The sequence below is a fragment of the Ambystoma mexicanum genome, chromosome 9 (genome assembly GCF_040938575.1).
Source record: "Ambystoma mexicanum isolate Mex_15411 chromosome 9, UKY_AmexF1_1, whole genome shotgun sequence".
Lineage (NCBI taxonomy): Eukaryota > Metazoa > Chordata > Amphibia > Caudata > Ambystomatidae > Ambystoma > Ambystoma mexicanum.
Window position 1 is genome coordinate 581132274 of NC_090931.1, and position 20035 is coordinate 581152308.

The 20035-nt window shown below is 44.7% G+C and overlaps 1 protein-coding gene across 1 annotated transcript in view; it reads right to left on the minus strand.

Moving 5' to 3' along the window:
• NLE1 (notchless homolog 1) overlaps window positions 1-20035 on the minus strand; it is a 300266-nt gene that overhangs the window by 93739 nt on the left and 186492 nt on the right. The window contains exon 6 of the mRNA XM_069615187.1: window positions 689-786. Coding sequence (XP_069471288.1) covers window positions 689-786 — 98 coding nt within the window. The remainder of the gene's footprint in view (window positions 1-688; window positions 787-20035) is intronic.

A 20035-nucleotide genomic window follows, 5' to 3' on the forward strand; every position in this document is an offset into this window, starting at 1 on the left:
AAGCATACTTAAATGTGCATAAAGCAAGCTCCCTGCATAACACAACAGGGTCACTACACACTCTGCTTGATCTCTTCCATATATACTGCTTATCTATTTTAATACATTTGCCTGAACATTTTGGGTGAGCCCAGACCTTGCATCGAATGGTATCTAGGCACTGTATTAAAGACTGGATTCATCTAAAAGGATTAAAAAGCAGAACCAATAATAATATAAAAACGTTACCTGTATGAGGGGGATCTACAAGCTTGAACAAAGATTAGGCATTCCAATTTTCCTAAATGAGAGAAGGGCGGGCGACTAGCAAACTGCTACAACACGCAACTTCCATAATCTACTTGCTGTTGCCAAGAAGATCAGAGAAGAAAATGCTAAACATCAAACTATGAATGACGAGCATGCTTTGGGACAGACTTTCAATGACTGTGTCATGTTTCCTAATCCAGCTTTGGAACAATGTGAGTGCAGGGTAGTAGGTAACAGGCAATTCATTTTTGCAGAGAACACTACGTAAATGCTCTTGCTCTTGAACTGAATGGCTCACATATGTAAACAAAGCTGCTTTTTACGCATCCTTCCTCAGGCCTTCTCCTCATTGCATATACGGGGAGGGCAAAAGCTTGGCATTTTTCATTTTAGTGTTCGGCGCGGGTACACAGAAAGCACAAGGTACTTTTGCACTTACAGATGGAGCGGTTCCCAACATATGCAGTTTATCCACTTGGAATGTCCAGTTAATAATTTGCCAATCTGCTTCCCTGTGCTCGGGTCCCAGAGGCAAATCTAAACACAATAAAACATAAATAAACACAACTAAGAACGATCAGTGGTGTACAATGAAGGATACAATTAACATTTTGCTGCAGTGATTAAGAAAAGAGCAGACGTAGTGCTGGACTTCAGGTGCAATGCATATGTCTACGAGGGGCTAAGGCGCAGCTAAGGCCACAGAAGGAAGAGGAGATCAAGCCAAGCTGGGGAATATGTACAAACATAACAAAAGTTTACCAGGTGGAAAGGCCAGTGAGTCAAAGGCAACATAATGCATTTTGTGCTCTCAATGTAAAGAAAGCAAGTTATCTCAACTTTACACAACATCTTTTTCTCATTGCTTTCCGAACTGTGGGGCTTTAATATCAAACACAACATTCTACAGGAATCTAGAATAAAAGCTGAACACAATGTTGTTTAAGATATGTAAAAGCCTGTAGGACAAATGCTGCCCTTTCGCTTACGCCTGGAACTCAAAGAATTCCTGGAGTCCATCCTGTGCCATGGAGAAATACTGTGTCACCTGCCCTATTCACTGCTCTCAGCAAGCAGATCCTCACTTCTTCTGACTCCATTCATGTGGAAATCAGTCACCTAACACCTGCCTAGGTTTCTACAAGCCAGACAGCCTGCGCATTGGTTGGGTTGAGGGCACACGCGGAAATGTGAAACCTAGAGCCCCTCATGCCTGGTCACTAAGCATCTTGTACTTCATTTACAAAAACACCAGTCCGCTGAAGGTTTGAGGACCGCCAGCTTCCAACCTTTCAACAATGATTTTATTGGGATAGTCAAAGTTGATGACTGGGTTAATGGATTTCAATTTACACCGCTGCCACAAACAGAGGCAAGTTTGTTTCCCCTCCACTTGGGGAGGAAGGATCACTCAGGGGCAATGCGTTTGTCTTGAAAGCAAGACAATGCAGCGCAACACAGGTTTGAATCCCGATCTCACACTTAGAAACCACTCACTGGTATTAAGCACGTTATAAAATAACAATTATAATCAGACACTGATCATACTGGAAGAGGGTACCTCCCATTCATCCCTTGCACACACTAACTGAGACAGCAACCTGTTAAAAACTCTAAAACTGCAGGAATGTTTCAAGAGGAACGTTAAAACCATGGAGGATGAGAAGGGGGCAAGAGGTAATATGTTGGCACACTATTCAAAACTACTGAGGCTTGAAGCCGTGGGAAGGATTTGTCTTTTTGCAGCTTTCCCATTTATTTCAATGAGAGCCCCCAGAACATCTGCTGACTTTTTTGTGATCCTGACCTGGTATTTGGAGTGAGGTTCTTCTTGACCTCACTTTCTTGCTTAACACCTTTTGATTGGAAGGTAACAGTACAGGGGGAACTGATCCCCACATTTAAGTTAATGGTATAGCACTACTAATTCCTTTAACTGGATTGGCATTTCCTACATTGAGTGAAACTCAGCCAGGCTAGTGGCAGGTGTACTTTTTCCAAACCTGTGTCAGGTCATGAATGTTCGAGCTGATTGTGCACGATTGGACAACCACACAGGGTATGAATCTTGCAGTTCTATCGAAAGGCGGGCTGGAATACTCTCAACCCAGGATTCTGTATATCAGTAGATGATCTGGAAACCTACGGTAGTGTAGCACTGGAGCCAAGAATCAGAAGGACGTGAGGCCGCAGATGTACACTGGAAGACCACTGCTGAGACAACCATTTCCCAAGTCACTCACAGTAAGATGAAGCTCTGCACTTTTAGTGAACAAGGGAATCCTTCCAGTGCCTCCATCAGTTCAAAGTTCTCATTTGTTGAGGTTATTGTCTTTAAGCCATTAAAAGCCATGGCCCTGTAGATAGTACACACTATCTGAATAAGTGACTTCTGTTGCCTAGATCTCACGCGGCCAAAGCTGTTGTGCTCGGAGTACACCCTCAATGTGGACCCTCTGCATTACTCCTCTGCTGTTGCTACTCTTTGCCAGGAAGGAGCCTTATTGGTGCTCAAGTCCCATAGTCCCTTGAGTTCATGGCTGCCGACCTTATGCAGTGGTCACATTGCCTGCTCATCTCATCGCTGGCATCCCGGGGCCCGCCATCAGTGTGCAATCAGAAGCAGAAGCTCTTCATCATCTTGATCTGGAGTCCAGCCTGATGGTCATTGGAAATGTGAGGTTGCAGACTAAGAGCGGAACTGCTGGCCATAGCTATCAAACGAAGAACACCTCCAGGATATCTGGACCTCCAACTCTGCATCCAATGGTAATAGCAGACATCCTGAATAGAGTAGATTTCCCTGTGGGTCTTGTCCTTCCTAATCAGGGCTCAAGGGGCTTGTGAACACGCATGATTTTGTGTCCCTTACCCGGGTATCCATTCACTAACAACGGGTGTAAAATTCTATGTTGCAGCTACCCTTGCTTTCCCTTTTGGGGGTGGAACCTGTGTTAGGACAGAATTCTTTTGCTAAAGATTATTTGCCTAACTCTGAGGAACTGTTCCACTTTTAGCTGGATTACTTGGTTGTTGACTCCATTTTCCTCCATGGCCGGATTAATCCGAAGCCAGATTGAAAGAGTGACTGTTTTTGTGTACTCTACCTTATGCTTTAAGGCAGAGGTACCCCAAACACACCACACAGTGTACCAGAGAGTGAACCCCTCTCTCTGTAAGTCATGATGGCTGGTGGTAGTTTTCAGATTTGTGTAAAATGGCTCCACTTGGCAGAATATATTTTCACCTAGGTCCTGTTTTAACCTCTTCGCAATTTAAGAAAATGTAGGTGGTCTTTATTTGCCTTGAAGACCTGAGGGATCACTTGACTATCACTTGTTCCTCTTTGTTAGTGTGAGCGCAGGTGGGCATTTCTAGGCACTGGATGTCTGTATCCCAGGATTGGGGCTGTAGACAGCCCAAAACCCGTTCAGACTGGCATATGCAGATGCCTGTCTGGGATCGTACGGCGTCCTTTCATCGGTGGATTTTTCAAAGCCTACCACTTCAACGCGCACTAATTTTCAGCAAATTAGGGGGCGGGGGTGCAGATAAGGGTTGGGGTTAGGGAAAAGGTAAAATAGGTGACCGAAAGGCGGATTGGGGCGGGGGGACCACCCCAGCCCAAAATTCGATGAACATTTCCACATTGAAATGCCAGGCTTTGAAAATTACGGCGTTGAAATGACATGGAACTGTCTGGATAGATTCACTTCCTTTGTGTATGAGAGGCCTTCCTGAGTGCCTGGGCATGCATAGAGAGATGGTCTGCCATTGTGTGTGTGATTGGGTGCTGTGTTCATTCACTGAATCCAGAGAGGATTAAAAGTAGGCTCCCTTACCCACTCACCTTGCCTACTGCTGAAACCAGGGATGTTGCTCGGGCTGTAAAAAATCCGGGGCTATGCTAATGTCGGGACTGTCAGGGCCATCTTGCCTTTTGATTGTAGCCCCATAAGATTTCTATCCGGGGCTACAACCAAAAGACCAGGGGCTATAGCTCCCTTAGTCCCCCCCCTAGCAACCAGTCTGGCCGCAAAGTTGATCCTGCATTCCTGCAAGGCCTGCTGCTTGAGGAAGGACTAAAGCTCTACACCAGCAAACTTTGAAGCTTCACGAAATCGGGTGGCAAAGCTATGCCTCTCCCAAAAGACCAGAAGAAACCAGCTGCTGTGCTCCTTCACCCTGATACGGTGGGGGCGAACCAGGATTGCAGCTGCTGCTTCAAGGCATTCTCTCTAAAGCACCTAACCTTAACTACATCAACGGATCCAGAAGTAGGAGCCCCTTTGCTGACGGGACCATGAAGACACACTGTGCCACCAGGACCAGAATATCTTCATCCCAGGACATCTGGGAAGTACCCAGGTTCCATCTCTTCCATCAGTGAAACTCCAGAGCCCTGTGCTGTTCTTTGTCCTGCAACCGCACAGCCGAACTCGCCTCCCGGCCCTTCTTGAAAGGCTGCCATTTCAGTGTGACTTCGCAAGCCGATCTTGAATAATCGATTTTTCCTGAAGTCTTCTGAACCAGAATCCCAATCGCAGAAGTCAAATCCTATGCCCGAAGAAGATGAAGGAACCATCCATTGCTGACTACCACAGATAGCAGGGTTTATGATTTTCAGCTCCTCTGGCTCAGGCCCTCAACCTAGAGGCCACTGAATCGTCAATCGCTCTTGGATTCTCTCCTGCACTCGTCTGCCATTTCTGTAACCTATGGTGGTCGGCAAACATGCATTGGGCTGCTTCTAGAAATCTCAAATCCACCTGTTGCAGAACTGATTTTTTGGACCCATGGTTCTGCTATCCTGACTTTCCAGTGCTGCTTGCAAGACCTTTCATCACTTGAATATTCATCTCTGGGCTCCCCCTACCTCACAAATGGTCTTTTAGTGTGTAAACTCCACCAGAACTCCTGAAACTGCTCCTTTAGACTTGTTTCACAGAAGGTAACGTTTCCCACAAAAGAGTGCCTAAGTCAACATAACTGGTCTCCCTTGACCTCTTCCCAAAGTTTCTCTGGCCTAAATAGGAGAAGTGTTTTACTTGCTTATGATTGCATTTTCCGAATAGGAAGCCTCTTTATTGAACTTCTAAGAACACATTTACTTACCTGATGTAGTGTTGCATTTACTTTAAGTTTACTTACCTCTAGGGTGGTTATGTATTTCTTCCCTTTTTCTCTTAAAGAATTAAATGTTTATAAAAAATAGCGTGTGGGCATCCACTAATTTGTGAAAAGTGTATAATGTTCATGTTAACTGCTCACCTCATGAGAGTTAAGCCTTTGTTCCTCTGCCCCACTATCAAGTAAAGATCCTGGTTAAACTTGAAGGGCACCTTGGTACCTAAGGAAACACAGGGCTTACAAATTGTCACCCACTTGCAATAAAATACATATATTTATATATTCACCTTCAGGAGGAGACAGTAAAAGCATGCGATTCAAAACCAGAAGCACTGTAGTGCAACACTGGAATAATTCTCTAGCACTAAATCAGTCCAGCCCTAAGATTGATTGGGGCCTAGTGCCCTCATCAGTTCCAAAGTTATAATTTTCAGGTAGGTTTACTATGTGATTGGATGATGCAAGTGTTCCAAATGTTAAGAAAGGTTCAGGAAAGTAGTAGCTCTCTCAATCTGACTACACTAGGGTAGGCACAGGAGTGGATCCTTGACCATCTCACCAGCGATCTAAGTCAGGACTTTATGCCCAAGTAACTTCATGGAGGATGGGTGCAGGGAACATGCGTGTTAATTTACCCCCCCCCCCCCTTACACCAATTTCTCCAGAGACCACTGCTGAGGTTACGGAATCTGTTGGGGAAACATTCTTCTGTGCTTGGATTGGTCGAGGACGGCCCAGGGACTGCAGGTGTAGAAGTCAGTTTCAGATGCATGATTTAGTTTTGGTCAAGGGTCGCAGTGCTTGAATCTCAGTTCCAGGCACCTTTAAGCTAAACACCCATGGGACAAAATGAAGATGACTTGTACATAACAGGCAACCTTAAGACACGTAAAGGGTGCGAAGAAGACAGATTGCAAAGGGAGTCTCAACAGTCAGGCAGCAGCAGGCGCTCTTCAATGGAAAGGAGCAGGTTTTGCAAGGCTTCGTTGATGCAGAAGTCTGAAAACGCAGCAGCAGGCGTCTTTTGTACAAGCTTAGGATCCTCCAAGTTCTAAGAATGCACTCGAAACTATGGTGGCTGCAGGGTGATGGACCAGGAGAGAGCTGGTCAATCCACTGGTTGGTCCAGGGACACTTCCCAAGGCTCAGGAGGTACAGATCCTCGAGCAGGGGCTGAGATTGATTGTTCCCACCAGTCCAGGGGTCAAATCATTGATGAAGGGCGTCTTGAGATCAGGCAGAGGAGCAGGGCTTAACCGCAACTTCACTGGAGCCAATGCTAATCAGCTGCCAGGGTCGTCAGCGGCTTCTTCATAGGGGTCTTCGCTCCAAGAATGATCTGTGGAATTGCTGAAGGAGTCCTCCTTTTATCTAACATTTGGAATGAAAGCTCACCCAGGTCCACCAATGGCAGGAATCTGCACCATTCAAACTGGTAGCAACTATCCAATCATGGATAGCCACTGTCCACACAATCTGTCCAGCAACAGACATTCTGGCACCAGGATGTCTACTGGGGCCAGACAGTTCCAGTTCTCACCACCGGCCACATACACAGACCACACCTTAGCCCAGTGATCCCCAACGTGTAGCTCGCGAGCAACATGTTGCTCTCCTGACCCTAAAATGTTGCTCGCCAGTTGCTCTGAGTCATTGCGTGGAGGCTAAGAAGGAGGCCATTCAGGGATGAGACAACAATGGCAGTGTACCCTGAGCCATAACTGTGCAGGAAGGCTAGCCAATCAGCCTACTCTATTTGACAGGCATGACATACTGTTAGTTATTGAAGCTTTAGCTGTGGAGGCATCAGTAGAGTGGTCTGAATGGTGGGCCAGGCGGTTGCAGGGAGCAAGGGGGGTGGCTACAGAAATTAATCTCTTGGGGCTTCAGATGAGACAGTCCCCAGTGATTGAAGAGAGCCGGAAGCACAGAAACTAGGCTGGCCTGGCCATCCATGTGAATACCCATTGCACTGCTCTGTAATCAGAAGTAAAAGTGACTCCACACTGAACCCACCCTTATTGAGACAATCCCTGTCTTAGCACTCTAAAATGTCTATGCCACTTGGAGCTCTGGTACACTATGAGGTGCATTGCTGCTGGATCAAGAATACAATCTACGAAGATAATGTTGCTGCCAACGGAGCCTTCCCATGCTGCACTCAGGTAGACAGAAAAGGGGGTTAGTCGCTGAATAGTACGAAAATACATAATAAAATAAGTGACTTGAATGCCCAACTGTCAAGGAAGTTCCAATTAGCTTCTTTTATACATGTATGATTTGCATTTGTTGCCAAAATGCAATTTTTTGGTCCAAAATGTTCCACAATAATTGCATAATCTTTGTGAAGACATTTTCATCTTCTGATTCTTCTTTCCAGTATGGAAGTGCATTAATGGGAAAAATAATCTAACCAAATGCCTGTGTTTGTGTTCTGGTGACAGTTGCCAACTTCTGTGCCTTTATACAGCTGGTGCCCACATATTGGGCAAATAAGTGGCATGCATGCTCAAACTTTCCTTCTTAAACAATGTGCTTATGCCAGTTTCTTTACATGTGAAGTTTGTGTTTGCGGGCCCCATGCGTCATAATTGGCACAAATGTTACATGCTACTTGTATTTGCAGTACCTGGTGGGAAAATTCACATTGTATGATGCTTTGCTTATCTGGCATTCGACCAATGGGTTGCTAAGGGGAATGAGCTCCAAACTGTGCACACTTAATTAGTGTAGCTACCAATTGCAATTCACAGACGTTACTGAAAATAATTTCTCAGTGACATAGAAATTATTTTTACTTTAGTATAGTGTTTCTTGCTAGATTCTTCCTGCTTCTAAATTCTTTAAGAACGGATATTACCCAATGTAATGTACTGAATTCATCAACCTCGAGCGATGAATGGCTAAGTCGCCCCTGCCACAGGTATGAACATGCGAAGTGCAGGCTGACCCCATGTCAAGGAAGTGCACTTAACAAGCGAGGTATACAACCATAAACATATAATGTGTACAATATGAAGGAAATAACCCACCCCTCTGTAAAGTGGTCTTCAAAAGTTCTAGTTTGTGAACAATGTTACTGGCCCACTAGCATGCTTAAGAATGCAGCACTTACAACTGTATTTCCCAGGGGATTGCTTGGGGAAAGAGTACCCAAATCCATCAGACATAGTTTTTTTATTCCTAATCACTTGTCTTCAGTGTAAGAGACCTCGAGTGCTTTAAAAAGCACTATTTTCTACTAGATTTCTTAGGCGGATAATCCTCCCCTCACACAAAGCCTGGTTAAAATGATCTTTAGATTCTACCATATTATTTCCAGTGTTACTCATCCTGTTCTCCTAAAATTCCTTTGGAGGGATAGATGGGGCAGCACCAAAATAAGCCTTTATATTTTGGAGTAAATGCTACTGTTAAAACGTGCTTAAAAAACATTTGCCATTAAATCGCTTGAACATTTCCTGGGAGAGAACTCCAAGCACTCAAATATTTTCATACATCCTGCAATGTTTTTGAATAATTTTGCTGGACTAGTGCCTAAAAATGCACTGCTTGCCACTTAATTTACTAAAGATTGTATTTCTATACCAATTTAATGTCAAATGATGTTTAAGGCCATTATGAATTGCGTGGACTAGGCTTACACCTGGATGAGATCACTGTTAATTACTAATAATTAACAGTTCTATTAGCAGTATTGAGCTTAGTTTAGTACAGTTATGTTTTGTTCCAATTATTTTACCACTGACTGAATGCCGATAAATTATATCAAAGTGCTGAAGTTGCTCACCATTTCATCTGACGCTCAAATGTTGCTCATTGCTAACAAAAGGTTGGGGACCCCTGCCTTAGCCTGTGAAAGTAGCAGCTTTCTCTGGAGAAGGGCATTCCACATAAGGTAACTCTGGCCCGAGGGGGCAGTAAGCAGGCCAAAGAACAATGTGGCGAAAGGACAGGCTATACATTTTGTGGCACAACCATTTTAGAGCGCTAGCCACTATTAGTAGCCATTTGCAGTAATTGCAAATGTGCACAAGTAAAATGTTTAAAATAGTCCAAAAATATCCACTACCACCAGCTCATCCTGGACACATTGTTTTTGTAACCAACAAGTTACAAAAGCAAGAGTTATAAGGATAAAGAATCCTACCTGCACTTCACTTAGGATGATGTATGCAGTTGTGAGAATACAAGAAATCCATAGAGAGACAGTCTCACAGTACTGATATTCTTATGAACTAATCAGTCTCCTCATAAAGCAAGGGAAGTAAAGCAGAAGGCTTAACTTGCCTCCAAAAAGTAAGATAAGGAGTAACAACAAAGCAGAAAGAAGGGGTGTCCCATAGAGGTCTATGGGAGGAAAGCAGTAAAAAGATTCTTTCCTAACAGTGACTAAAGCACTGCCTACTGCATGGAGCCAGCTCATTGCTTCCTATGGGAGAACTTTACAAATTCTTCAAACTACAGCTAAGTAGCCACAATCTGGTTACCCATCTTGAATTCTGTTGAACACTTGCTCTAAGGTTAGGGTTGGAATCCTTACGTTTAGTTACTGTGTAGTGGTGTTTCCTTATTTTCTTATTCTCTGAAGTGTGGTGGGTGTCCCAATTGAACACCTAAATCGGATTGTACGTATGCTTTTTAATTGTTGTATTGTTGAACTCAAGATTAATGCAGCTGTGTTGTTATATAAATAAGTGTATTTGTATACTTCCTTGTCTGTAAAACCTTTTGATTGACACACGCTTGTGGAGGCTAACTGTACTTTACACAAAGCTCCCGATCTCCTTTCTAAGCCAATCTCGTTACCAAATGAAAGTTTGGTTAGACCTTTGTGTTGGTCTTCTACAGCTCCAGTGAGTTTGGATTCCCAAAACTCTACACCAATAGTGGTTCTGAAAAACTTTTTTTTTTTTTAAAAAAGAAAAAAAAGAAGAAGAATCTTATGCCAATGTGGAAATAGTCGGAAAGTCGTCAATATCTCAGACCTAAAAGAGGGCAAGACATTTCCCAAAAAAGTCGTAATGCTAAAGAAAGTTAGCCAAGGGGAGGAAAATAAATGCTCTGCAGTGTCAATCAAAAAACCAGCTACTAGACCCGGCAGAAGTCAGATTTAGGCCACAGAGTGTTTTAGGGAGAATTCTCAGAAATGTGCGAATTCCCTCCACAATAGAGACGGCCACCAACTCTGCTGGATTTTGAGTAGGGGTGTACTAAATAGTGAAATTACTATTCAGCCAAAAACCGAATAGTCAGCAAAACTAGTCGGCCGAAGCCGAATAGTTGGTTTTTTAAAAACATTTTACAGCACATGAGAAATACCATTTGCGGTCAGAATTTGCACAGAGCAATTTTGGACGTATGCATTGGCGTCATCAGGGCAGGAAGGGAGGTTCCAAGGGGGGCAATTGACCTGCCTATGGTTGCTCTGCTCTCCCTCCCCACCCTCCCAGCAGGGACACTTTTTGCAGCCATGAAGGTGCTCCTTGGACCAGGAGGACAGCACTTTTTTATCGCCCGTGTGCGCTCTTCGCTTTCATTTCTTCTGGCTCGAAGCCGAAACCAGGGGAATGGATGGGGCAGGAATATTATTGGAGAGGAGGTCCTTATGTTTGAAGCTAAATGCGCAGCATTCAGTTTAATATGAAAAAGTAAAAAGATACCTTGTTCAACAACATTTCTTAAACATAAAGCCACCAGTTGATTTCTTAAATCTGTGTAATCTACCACGCCTGTGCCCCCTTCCTTTGAGTGGGTCATCTGAGGGTTCCAACTGCTCTGTCGGAATAAGTGTCTATAGTGTAGGAGTGATTGGAAATGGATCTGCGGGTGCATAGATGGTGGTAGCTTATGATATTCACAATTCCGCCAGAAATCCCTTCAACCTGAATATACATTTTACAGCACAGTCCTAGCTTAGAAACAATAGTCAAACGTCATGGGCTTTACAGTCTGCTTTAAACATAGAACATCTCAGCAGCATTTACTCACCATGCTGAGCTACCTTTGTTGCTTTTCGCTGTATCGCCGTATTACCGACCATGTAGATGAAATAAAGCCCAGAGCAGTTCATCTCCAGCCCCGCCAGCAAAGCCCACAGATTCATGTAGGACCTAGTCAGAAAATAAACTGTACACCTCTGCGTGGCCGCAAAGCGAGGTTCCTGCCTGCTTCGCTTGAGAACTTGCCCCCTCCCCCCCTGTACTCGGCGCCTCTGGGTTATATCTCTTTTGTTAAACAGGCGGTCTATAACTGCAAATTATGAGCTGGGAGTGAAACTATTGGGCAACCCCCACCGCCCCCGACTAGGTTTGGTGCAATGCAGGTAGCACGAGCGCGTAGGCAGCAGAAGGGAACGGTACCACTACCAACATTGCACGCTTTGCTTAAACCTACACCTGACGCTTCACCCCCTCCCCACGGACCTCCCTCACTTCATCTAACAAAATACTTACCTGATGCCGCCTCAATATCAGTCTTTCCTCGGGCGCGTTCTTCCAGTCTCGGCCTCGGTGCAGGGTATTTTTCCTTGTGCTCCTAGCAGCAGCCATTAAGCTCCCACTGTTCTACTTTCTAGGATTGGCTATCTTCTCTCACACAGAGAAGATTGCTAATCATAGAAAGAGGACTTAAAAAAAATATTTTTTTATTATAATTTTGGCTTCGAGTATGTGTTCCAGGAACCTTCGGCCAAAGCCGAATAGGTGGTTTTCAGCCAAAATTCGCCCGAATACCTACTCAAAGCCAAAGTTCGGTACATCCCTAATTTTGAGCACTTGATTTTTTTCAACCTGGCGAAAGTGAGACCCTTTTTCCCCACCCTCTGAGGTATTTTAAATGTGATTTATGAACTCTGTGTTTCTTTTGGTTATGGAGTCTGACAAACTCCATAGGCATCATCTTTTACATTGTGTCACACAGCACCTTCTAGTTTCCAAGAGCAGTAAAGTGAAATTGACTTTACGTCCATTTGTAACTTTGTAGACCGAGCACACACTATGTTACCATAGGGTGCTGGAGGGGTTACTTAGTATCCCCTTTGTCTAGCTTCTCATGTAACAATTTTATGTTATTGTTTCCTCACTGAATGGCTGGTGGCAGTGGTTTCATTTTGACTACAGTGGTGTGCATTTACCGCGGGCTGCCTTCGCAGCTGCAGTAAAGCACCCAAGGGCGCCATTTTTGTCAAAATGGCCCAGGTCTTCTTTTTTCACCATTTCTTTGTGCAAAAGTCCTTTTTGAGATTTACGCTGCGTGCCAAACTAGGTTTGGGCCCATTGTTTGCTTTGCCTTTGGCGGGATTCATGAGTGAAGCCCGCCTCTGGCTCCAGGGTGTCTGGGTGGGCAGAAAGTGAGGGGGGTGCCCGAAACGCCCTGTGCTTAGTCTCCTATGAGACCCAAATGCACTCTGGCGTGATTGGCTGGCTGACTGTCCGGCAAGGACAGCCACCCTGCTGTTGGCTTAGAAGGCAGAAACGACCACCAAAGAAGGATTCGAAGAAGAACTTGAAGAGGACGCCTGCTGCAACTCCTGGACTGTTGGTTTGCCCGGTGAAACCCTGTTGCTGTGCTGAAACTCCAAATTCATATTGACAGAGAAGCCCCTGCAAGGATGACTTCTCCCCTTGAATTGGTGGGACCAATCAACTCCAAAGTAAGCCATCTGGACATTCTCTCGGAGCTGGTCGCATTTCCAAAGAGTTGCTGCCGGAAACCGAAACGCCACGGAGAGGAACACCAGATTGTGTGCGTTGCTTTTAAGTTGGCCAAGAGCTCCAGGAAGACCATCTGGACTCCCAGGAAGCAGGACTGACCGAGCCTGAGCCCCCTCAACAGAGTGAGGGACCCCAGAAGCAAGGAAAGTCCATCTCAACAGCCAGAAACCGCAGTGTTGCTATTTGCGGTAGTCCCGAGGAGCTGAAACACCGAAGTGCCACTTGATGGAAAGATGGCCGGTTGCAAGCGGTGACCGTTCCTTTGTAGAGCAGGAGTCCCCAGAAGTCCTCCCTCTTGTCCCCACGACTGAGGCCCAGGAGCAGTGAAATCTGCAGAGCTGGACAGGAACAGGAGTCATCTGCTACACTTTTTCTTCAATACAAAGGTACTTTAAAGTCTGAGAGAATTTACCTCTCATTGTAGAGTTGCTTGCATCTTCTACTCCTCACACGTCTAAACAGAGTGTGGCCCTACATTTGATTCTTCTTTTCTTCAAAGACTTCTAAAACATTGTACAAAGACTTTTCTACTTACCTACCAGAAGTGCTTCATCCTATATAAGACTATCGCCCATTGACTTTGGCTTAACCTATTATACTGAATGACTCTGCTTAGGGGATCCAAAAGTATTTGCCTGCTTAAGAATATTTGTGGTATCTTGTTTGTTATAATAACCTTTTCCTTTTTACCAACCTCTAGGAGTTTTCTAAATGCAAACAGTAAGATATTATTGTTCCGTGCCCCCTAGCTATTGAAGTCACCTGAGGGTGTAGGTTGTGACTGTGGGCCATCCCAAAAGGGTCTTTACTGTTTTAGAAACTAAGAGTGTACAATTTTGATGTATATTTGTGTGTTGCTTTTATATTGCCCCCTTCTGAAGAAGGCTGATTCTAACTGACTGATAAATAAATTAATAATTGTTTATTCAAGAAACCTTGTGTGCAAGAGTTTATTTGAATAATTGTCAAAGTGCATCTCTGTGTAATTCCCCTACAGCTCACATTGACCCCTCTTGAGATAAGCCTGGCTGCTCAGCCACACTACCAAACTGTGTAATACAGACTTACACCAAAGGTTGGGTTCCTATTACCTGTAGGTCAGGGTTGCTGTAGTGCACCCAAAGGGTACTGCATACAATCTTTGCCTAACAGAGAGGAACAATGACGGCACTCCTCTCAATCAGGGATGATCTAAAGACAAATGCAGACTCCGACACTACCTCTGCGCTGATACTACTAGACCACTCCGCAGCATTCGACACAGTCAGCCATGATAACCTCATCAACACACTAGAAGAAATAGGAATCGTCAATTTAGCCTTACTCTGGTTTAAATCATTCCTAACCGATAAAACGGAAACCATCTGGATTAAACCTATTATATCCACTCTAAGGGACACCAACTGTGGACTGCCACAAGGATCGTCCCTATCCCCACTGCTCGTCAATATGCACCTGACCCCATTAGTCAAGCACATAAAAAGACACAGCTTTTCATGCTACAATTACGCAGATGACACGCAAATCATCTACAAAATAGAAGATGAACAAGAAGAAAACACAACGCTGGAAGACTGTTTACAAGAACTCTATGGATGGATGAATACAAAAAGCCTCAAACTCAATCCAGGAAATAATGGTATACCCAAAACTCAGGAAAACAACCATTACTTCCCATGATCCACAGAACTAGGAACAGCACCGACGCCATCGAAAACAGTCATAAACCTTGGAGTCAAAATGGACAACCACCTAACACTAGAGCCACAAGTAAACGCAATAATAAAAAAATGCTTCTTCCTCCTGAACACAGAAAAAAGAATCCTACCATTCCACTCCTTCACCCATAAAACACTTAACATCATCTTCCTCATCATGTCCAGAATAGACTATGCCAATAGCTTATACCTCAGAATGCCAGAATGCCTACTAATAAAACTGCAACGTATCCAAAATGCAGCGGCCAGACTTCTACTCAGACTACCGCGAAGAGACCACATCATCCCAGCAATAAAAATGCTACACTGGCTGCCTATCAAACAACGAATCACGTTCATAATAATGTGCATAATGCACAGAGCAATCCATGGTCAAGGAGCAGAATTCCTACAAAAGAAAATAACAATTTACCTATCGACAAGGCCAAGTAGGCCAAACAACGGCATTCACCTGGAACCAAAACCATACACAAGAGAAAAACTTGGCGGGGTCGTCTTTCTCCCACCTGGCAACAAAAACTTAGAACACCCTCCAGAAAGAAATACGCAATACAGGGGACCACCTACACTTCAGACAAATACTAAACACCTGGCTAACCACCTCAGGACCAGACAGGGCCGGCTAGGAAAGAGACACACCACTGGAAACAGAATACACTGAGGAAAGATATATGGAAGGAGGAATTGAGGGAGGGAATCCAGGTAAGACCCACTCCCAACTAATACCACACTTTAGACATTGCCCTAGGGACATGCACTATAGCTGCATTACCCAACTACTGACACCCCGGGAGGCCTTAGAGCACCTGGTAGTCTGAGGGTGGGAATCCCTACTACTACCCCCACTGTAGACTTCCCCTTAAAGACAGGCGCTATAGCTGCAGAAAGGGGAGCAGTACCCAACAACTGACATCCTGGAGGCCGTAGAGCACCTGGTCGTTGGAGAATGTGGTTCCCGCCAGCAGAAACTAGGGAAGTAATGGTAGACACACCGCTGGTTATCTAAGAGCAAACCCGTCAACCACATCTCTACTCAGGGGTGGGGGGGGGCACTCACTGGCCCATGGTCACGGACCACTAGACAGCTGGAGTGAAAAGCAGCAACCACATGCAGAACCTGGCGAACGAACCACCACAAAACGCCCAGCACACAGCAGGGGAGGTGACGCAGAGCAGAAAAGAGAGTATCAACGAGATAAAAAAAAAAAAACATTAACCCAACCCTAAAACCTCAAGCTCTGCATACATCCCTTAAACACTAAACACAACCACCTCTCTTCTGCGCAGCAATCGGCATGCACTTCACTAAACCGTAACAACAAACAAATAACACATAGTCCTGCACAACAGCACATGGGAGTCTACCGAGCCGCAAGTCACAACCACGCTCAGCGAACGGTGCAAACCGAACTGAAGCCGTCAACAGAACATCACAACTATTGCTCTACATTTTCCCGCTATTCCCCAATAACACATGCCACACTCTCATTTCAGAGCCACCAGAGTGCTAGGGCACCACTCCGGTGGTGATAGTGAGCGGTATAAATTATTTTTAACATTAACTCACTGAATGAAAACAACTTGCCACGAATACCCGCACCAATGTGAATTCCTTCTGCAGTACGAGATGCTTGTTAGGAAATTCTCCCAAATTCAAGGATAAGACTTTTAATTAAGTCAAGGAGCAAGAGTGAGATTGAACCTCTTTATGTCACTAAGTGCACAAAAAAATATATCCACATGTTTGTTTTGGTAGTAGTGACAGGATGGCACTTTTCTCTGCAAAGGTAGGAATGAGCAGATTGTACGTGACACTGCAGAAGACATTCTCAGTGGTCAGCAGGTGTTGGGGGAAAATCACATTTTCATCATTAGAAAGGGGTCTGAACAAGGTGCTCAACACAAACCAGCACAGGGCTCGAAGTGGACCACCCTGGGAAATGAAGCCACTTCAGGTTGGATTTGATAAGTAAGACATGCATTTCATTCATTGGAACCTTGATGAATTAAGTGACTAGTATACTCCGCTTTTTGCTTCCACTATTTGCTTGAAAGGAAATGTCAGAAGGTTTGGTGGTTTGTGTCCTTTGGGAGCTGTACTATTTGTGGTGGTTTTCTACATAATACCAGATTTTGGCAGCAAGCAATGGGCCTCATTATGAGTATGACACTAATTCTGCCAATTTTCCAATTTAATACAACCAAACTCAATTAGTCTCATCGATGCTCAGTCTAGCGCTATAACAAATGGTAGCAAGGAGGAGTTAATCCCCATTTTTTTTTTTAAAACAACAGGGACTATAATCTACAGCAGAATATCCTGTAGCAAGAAGTAGGCAGTGATGATTCTTTTGGAAATATAGCCTTTTGAGAGGATACAGAAACCCTTTTGCTAATTTTTCAGCGAGTTGGGAACATGGCAAATTCACATTGCTGACATGCAAGCCATCCCAAATGTTGTTATTAAAGGAATGCCAGATTTCCATGTCTCTTTCCCTCAACTCCGCTTTGGGGCAAATTCCCTTCCGTTTCATGCCCATTCCTCCGCTCTGGCTGGTTGGCTGAGGGGCTTATGGGCGCTGATCTTTGGGCACACTGGTGTTCATGCTTTTTGACTTGTGACTGTTAGGTATGTTTCTACAAGCCAATTCGTATCGGACTCTACAAGACTTATCCATTTGGTTTTATGGCCCAAACCTATAATATAGATCTGTACTATCCAAGGTTGGTGAAGTGGCAGAGCAGCCATGTTTATCTTAGGAGGAGGAATGTGAGCTGTAGATCAGTACAAAGAAACCAGAATATACATAGATCCGAAGAAACACTTACCCACTTGCAATTATATCAAAAATAGTGATTTGTTTTAGATATACACAAGGCAGCTATAAACTAAAGGAATAGTGTATCAACTAGCAACATCAAAAGTACATTTAGAATAGTAAGGAAGAATAAAGCAGGTGAGTAAGCTGTTATATACTTTTCTTATCCACACAATGAGGGACTTCAGTTCGGGCCAGCAAAAGGTCTTATTTTATATTAACCCTGCATTATTCAAGAATAATTAAGTTCAAGAATGCAAAGAGCAACAATCACAGGTAAGCAATACTTGTTGCAACTCCTGTAAGGTCTAGGTAGTCTTGCCCTAACAAGAAAGGAGTTCTTTCATTCAGGTTTGGAGGAAAACAAGCAAGGCCAAAGCCAAGAGGGTCAGAAGATTTACTGTAAGGGAACCAGCAAAGTCAAAGGGATAGCAACAGTTCTGCTGCAAATCTTCTTAGCACAGGTAAGTAACAAGTTAGTTGGTCTTTGTGAAGAATAAAGGAGCTTAGCAGAAGTCTTCCTGTAGGGCACAAGCTGTTAGAAACCAAAACAGTAGAAACAGTACTCGAAAAGCAAAGAAGCGACACAAATGGCTTCAGTTAAGATTAGCAACAGACCCACAGTACCTTTAGAGTGAATAAGATGATGCAACTGGACACCTCCTGGATGCACTGCTGCAAACCTTGTCTGCTGATCTTGGTTGTGCTGATGAAAGGGGGAACCCTGGGTCCTGCAACAGTAGTCAAGAGAGGGATTCGGCAGCAAAGAATTCTCCTTACTCCTGTGTCGGTTTGTGGTTTTGGCACCTTTTTCTCAGCACCAGTATCGAACGATCACCGACCGTTGGACTATTCTTCTTTTCTGGGACTTGCACTCTGGTGAGGGTACTCTGAGGAAACAATTTGTGCTTCTGGAGGTCCAAACGGATGCCTCCAAAGTTCCAGCGAGATTCGTAAACAGCAAGACTATGCACTCTAAGGTGGGCGAAGTACCCCGGGAATTAGAATTCTGGAGCCCGGGAAAGTCACAGGATGTCGGGGGATGGCTCAAATTGAAGAGCGTCTTAAGGCTGGTTATGCCCACCAGCCCAGAAGATGAAGCCGTCCTTGGCTGAGCTTCACTGTCGATTCAGAAACGGGGTCAGGACAGCAGCAGTACTTCAGCTGTGCTGCTGCAGTTAATCGAGGTGCTGCAGGCAATTCTGGTCATCTTCTTCTGAGCTTCAAATCCATTGATTGTCTTCGACTTCTGTCTCAAAAGCCTTGCCTTGTTTCAGGAACCCATTCATTCAGTCCTAGGGACCTGTCAATCACCTGGGGGTTGTAGGACAGCCAGCCTCCCAGTTAAAACTGGTTTCAACCAGGCATACCTTCATTCAGGCTCCTTCCTCACTTCCCGCCTTAGCAGACACACTGGAGCCTTGGCGGGCTTCGCAAAGGAATCCTGCAAAAGGCCAAATGCAAAGAGGACCCACCGCTAATTTGAATGGTAGAAGCGTTAGGGAGAATTCTCAGAAATGTGCTAACTCCTCTGTACCTTACAGACCCCCAGCTCTTTTGCTGGACTCTAGGACTTTTTCCTGGAGAGAGAGAGGCACTTCTTTCCCCACTCTCTCATGTATTTTAATGTGATTTTTAACTCTGTGTTTCTTTTGGTTGTGGAGTCTGACAAACTCCATTGGCATCATCTTTTACATTGTGTAACACAGCACCTTCACTGCAGTGGCACAGGGAAGTCTTTCAGATTTCCCAAAGGTTTAAATACCTTCTCTTGGATAAAGAACTGTTTCCAAGAGCAGTGAAGTAAAATTGACTTTATTTACATTGGTAACTTTCTAGACCCAGCACACACTATCTTACAATAGCATCCCCTTTGTCTAGCTTCTCATGTAACATTTTTGTGTTACCCTTTCCTCGATGAATGGCTGGTGGCAGTGGTTTACTGTTAACTACCGTGGTGTGCATTTACTGAATGCTGCGTTCGCAGCTGCAGTAAAGCACCCAAGGGTGCCATTTTTGTCAAAATGGCCCTGGTCTTCTTTCGCCATTTCTTTCTGGAAAGGTCCTTCTTCAGATTTACTCTGCGTGCCAAACCAGGTTTGGTCCCTTTGTTCGTTTTGCGTCTGGCTCCAGGGTGTCTGGCGGGGGCAGGAAGCGAGGGAGGTGCCCGAAACTCCCTGTGCTTAGGCTCCTAGTAGACAGGAATGCACTCTTAGGTGATTGGCCGGCTGGCTGGCTACCCGGCAAGGACAGCCACCCTGCTGGGTGACTGACAGCTAGGCTGGATTGAATGGGAGAAACCTGCATAAAAGGAGAGGCTTTTGGCTTGGAAGGTAGAGTCGACCACTGGACAAAGGAATCTGAAGAAGAGCTTGAAGAGGACATCTGCTGCAACTCCTGGACC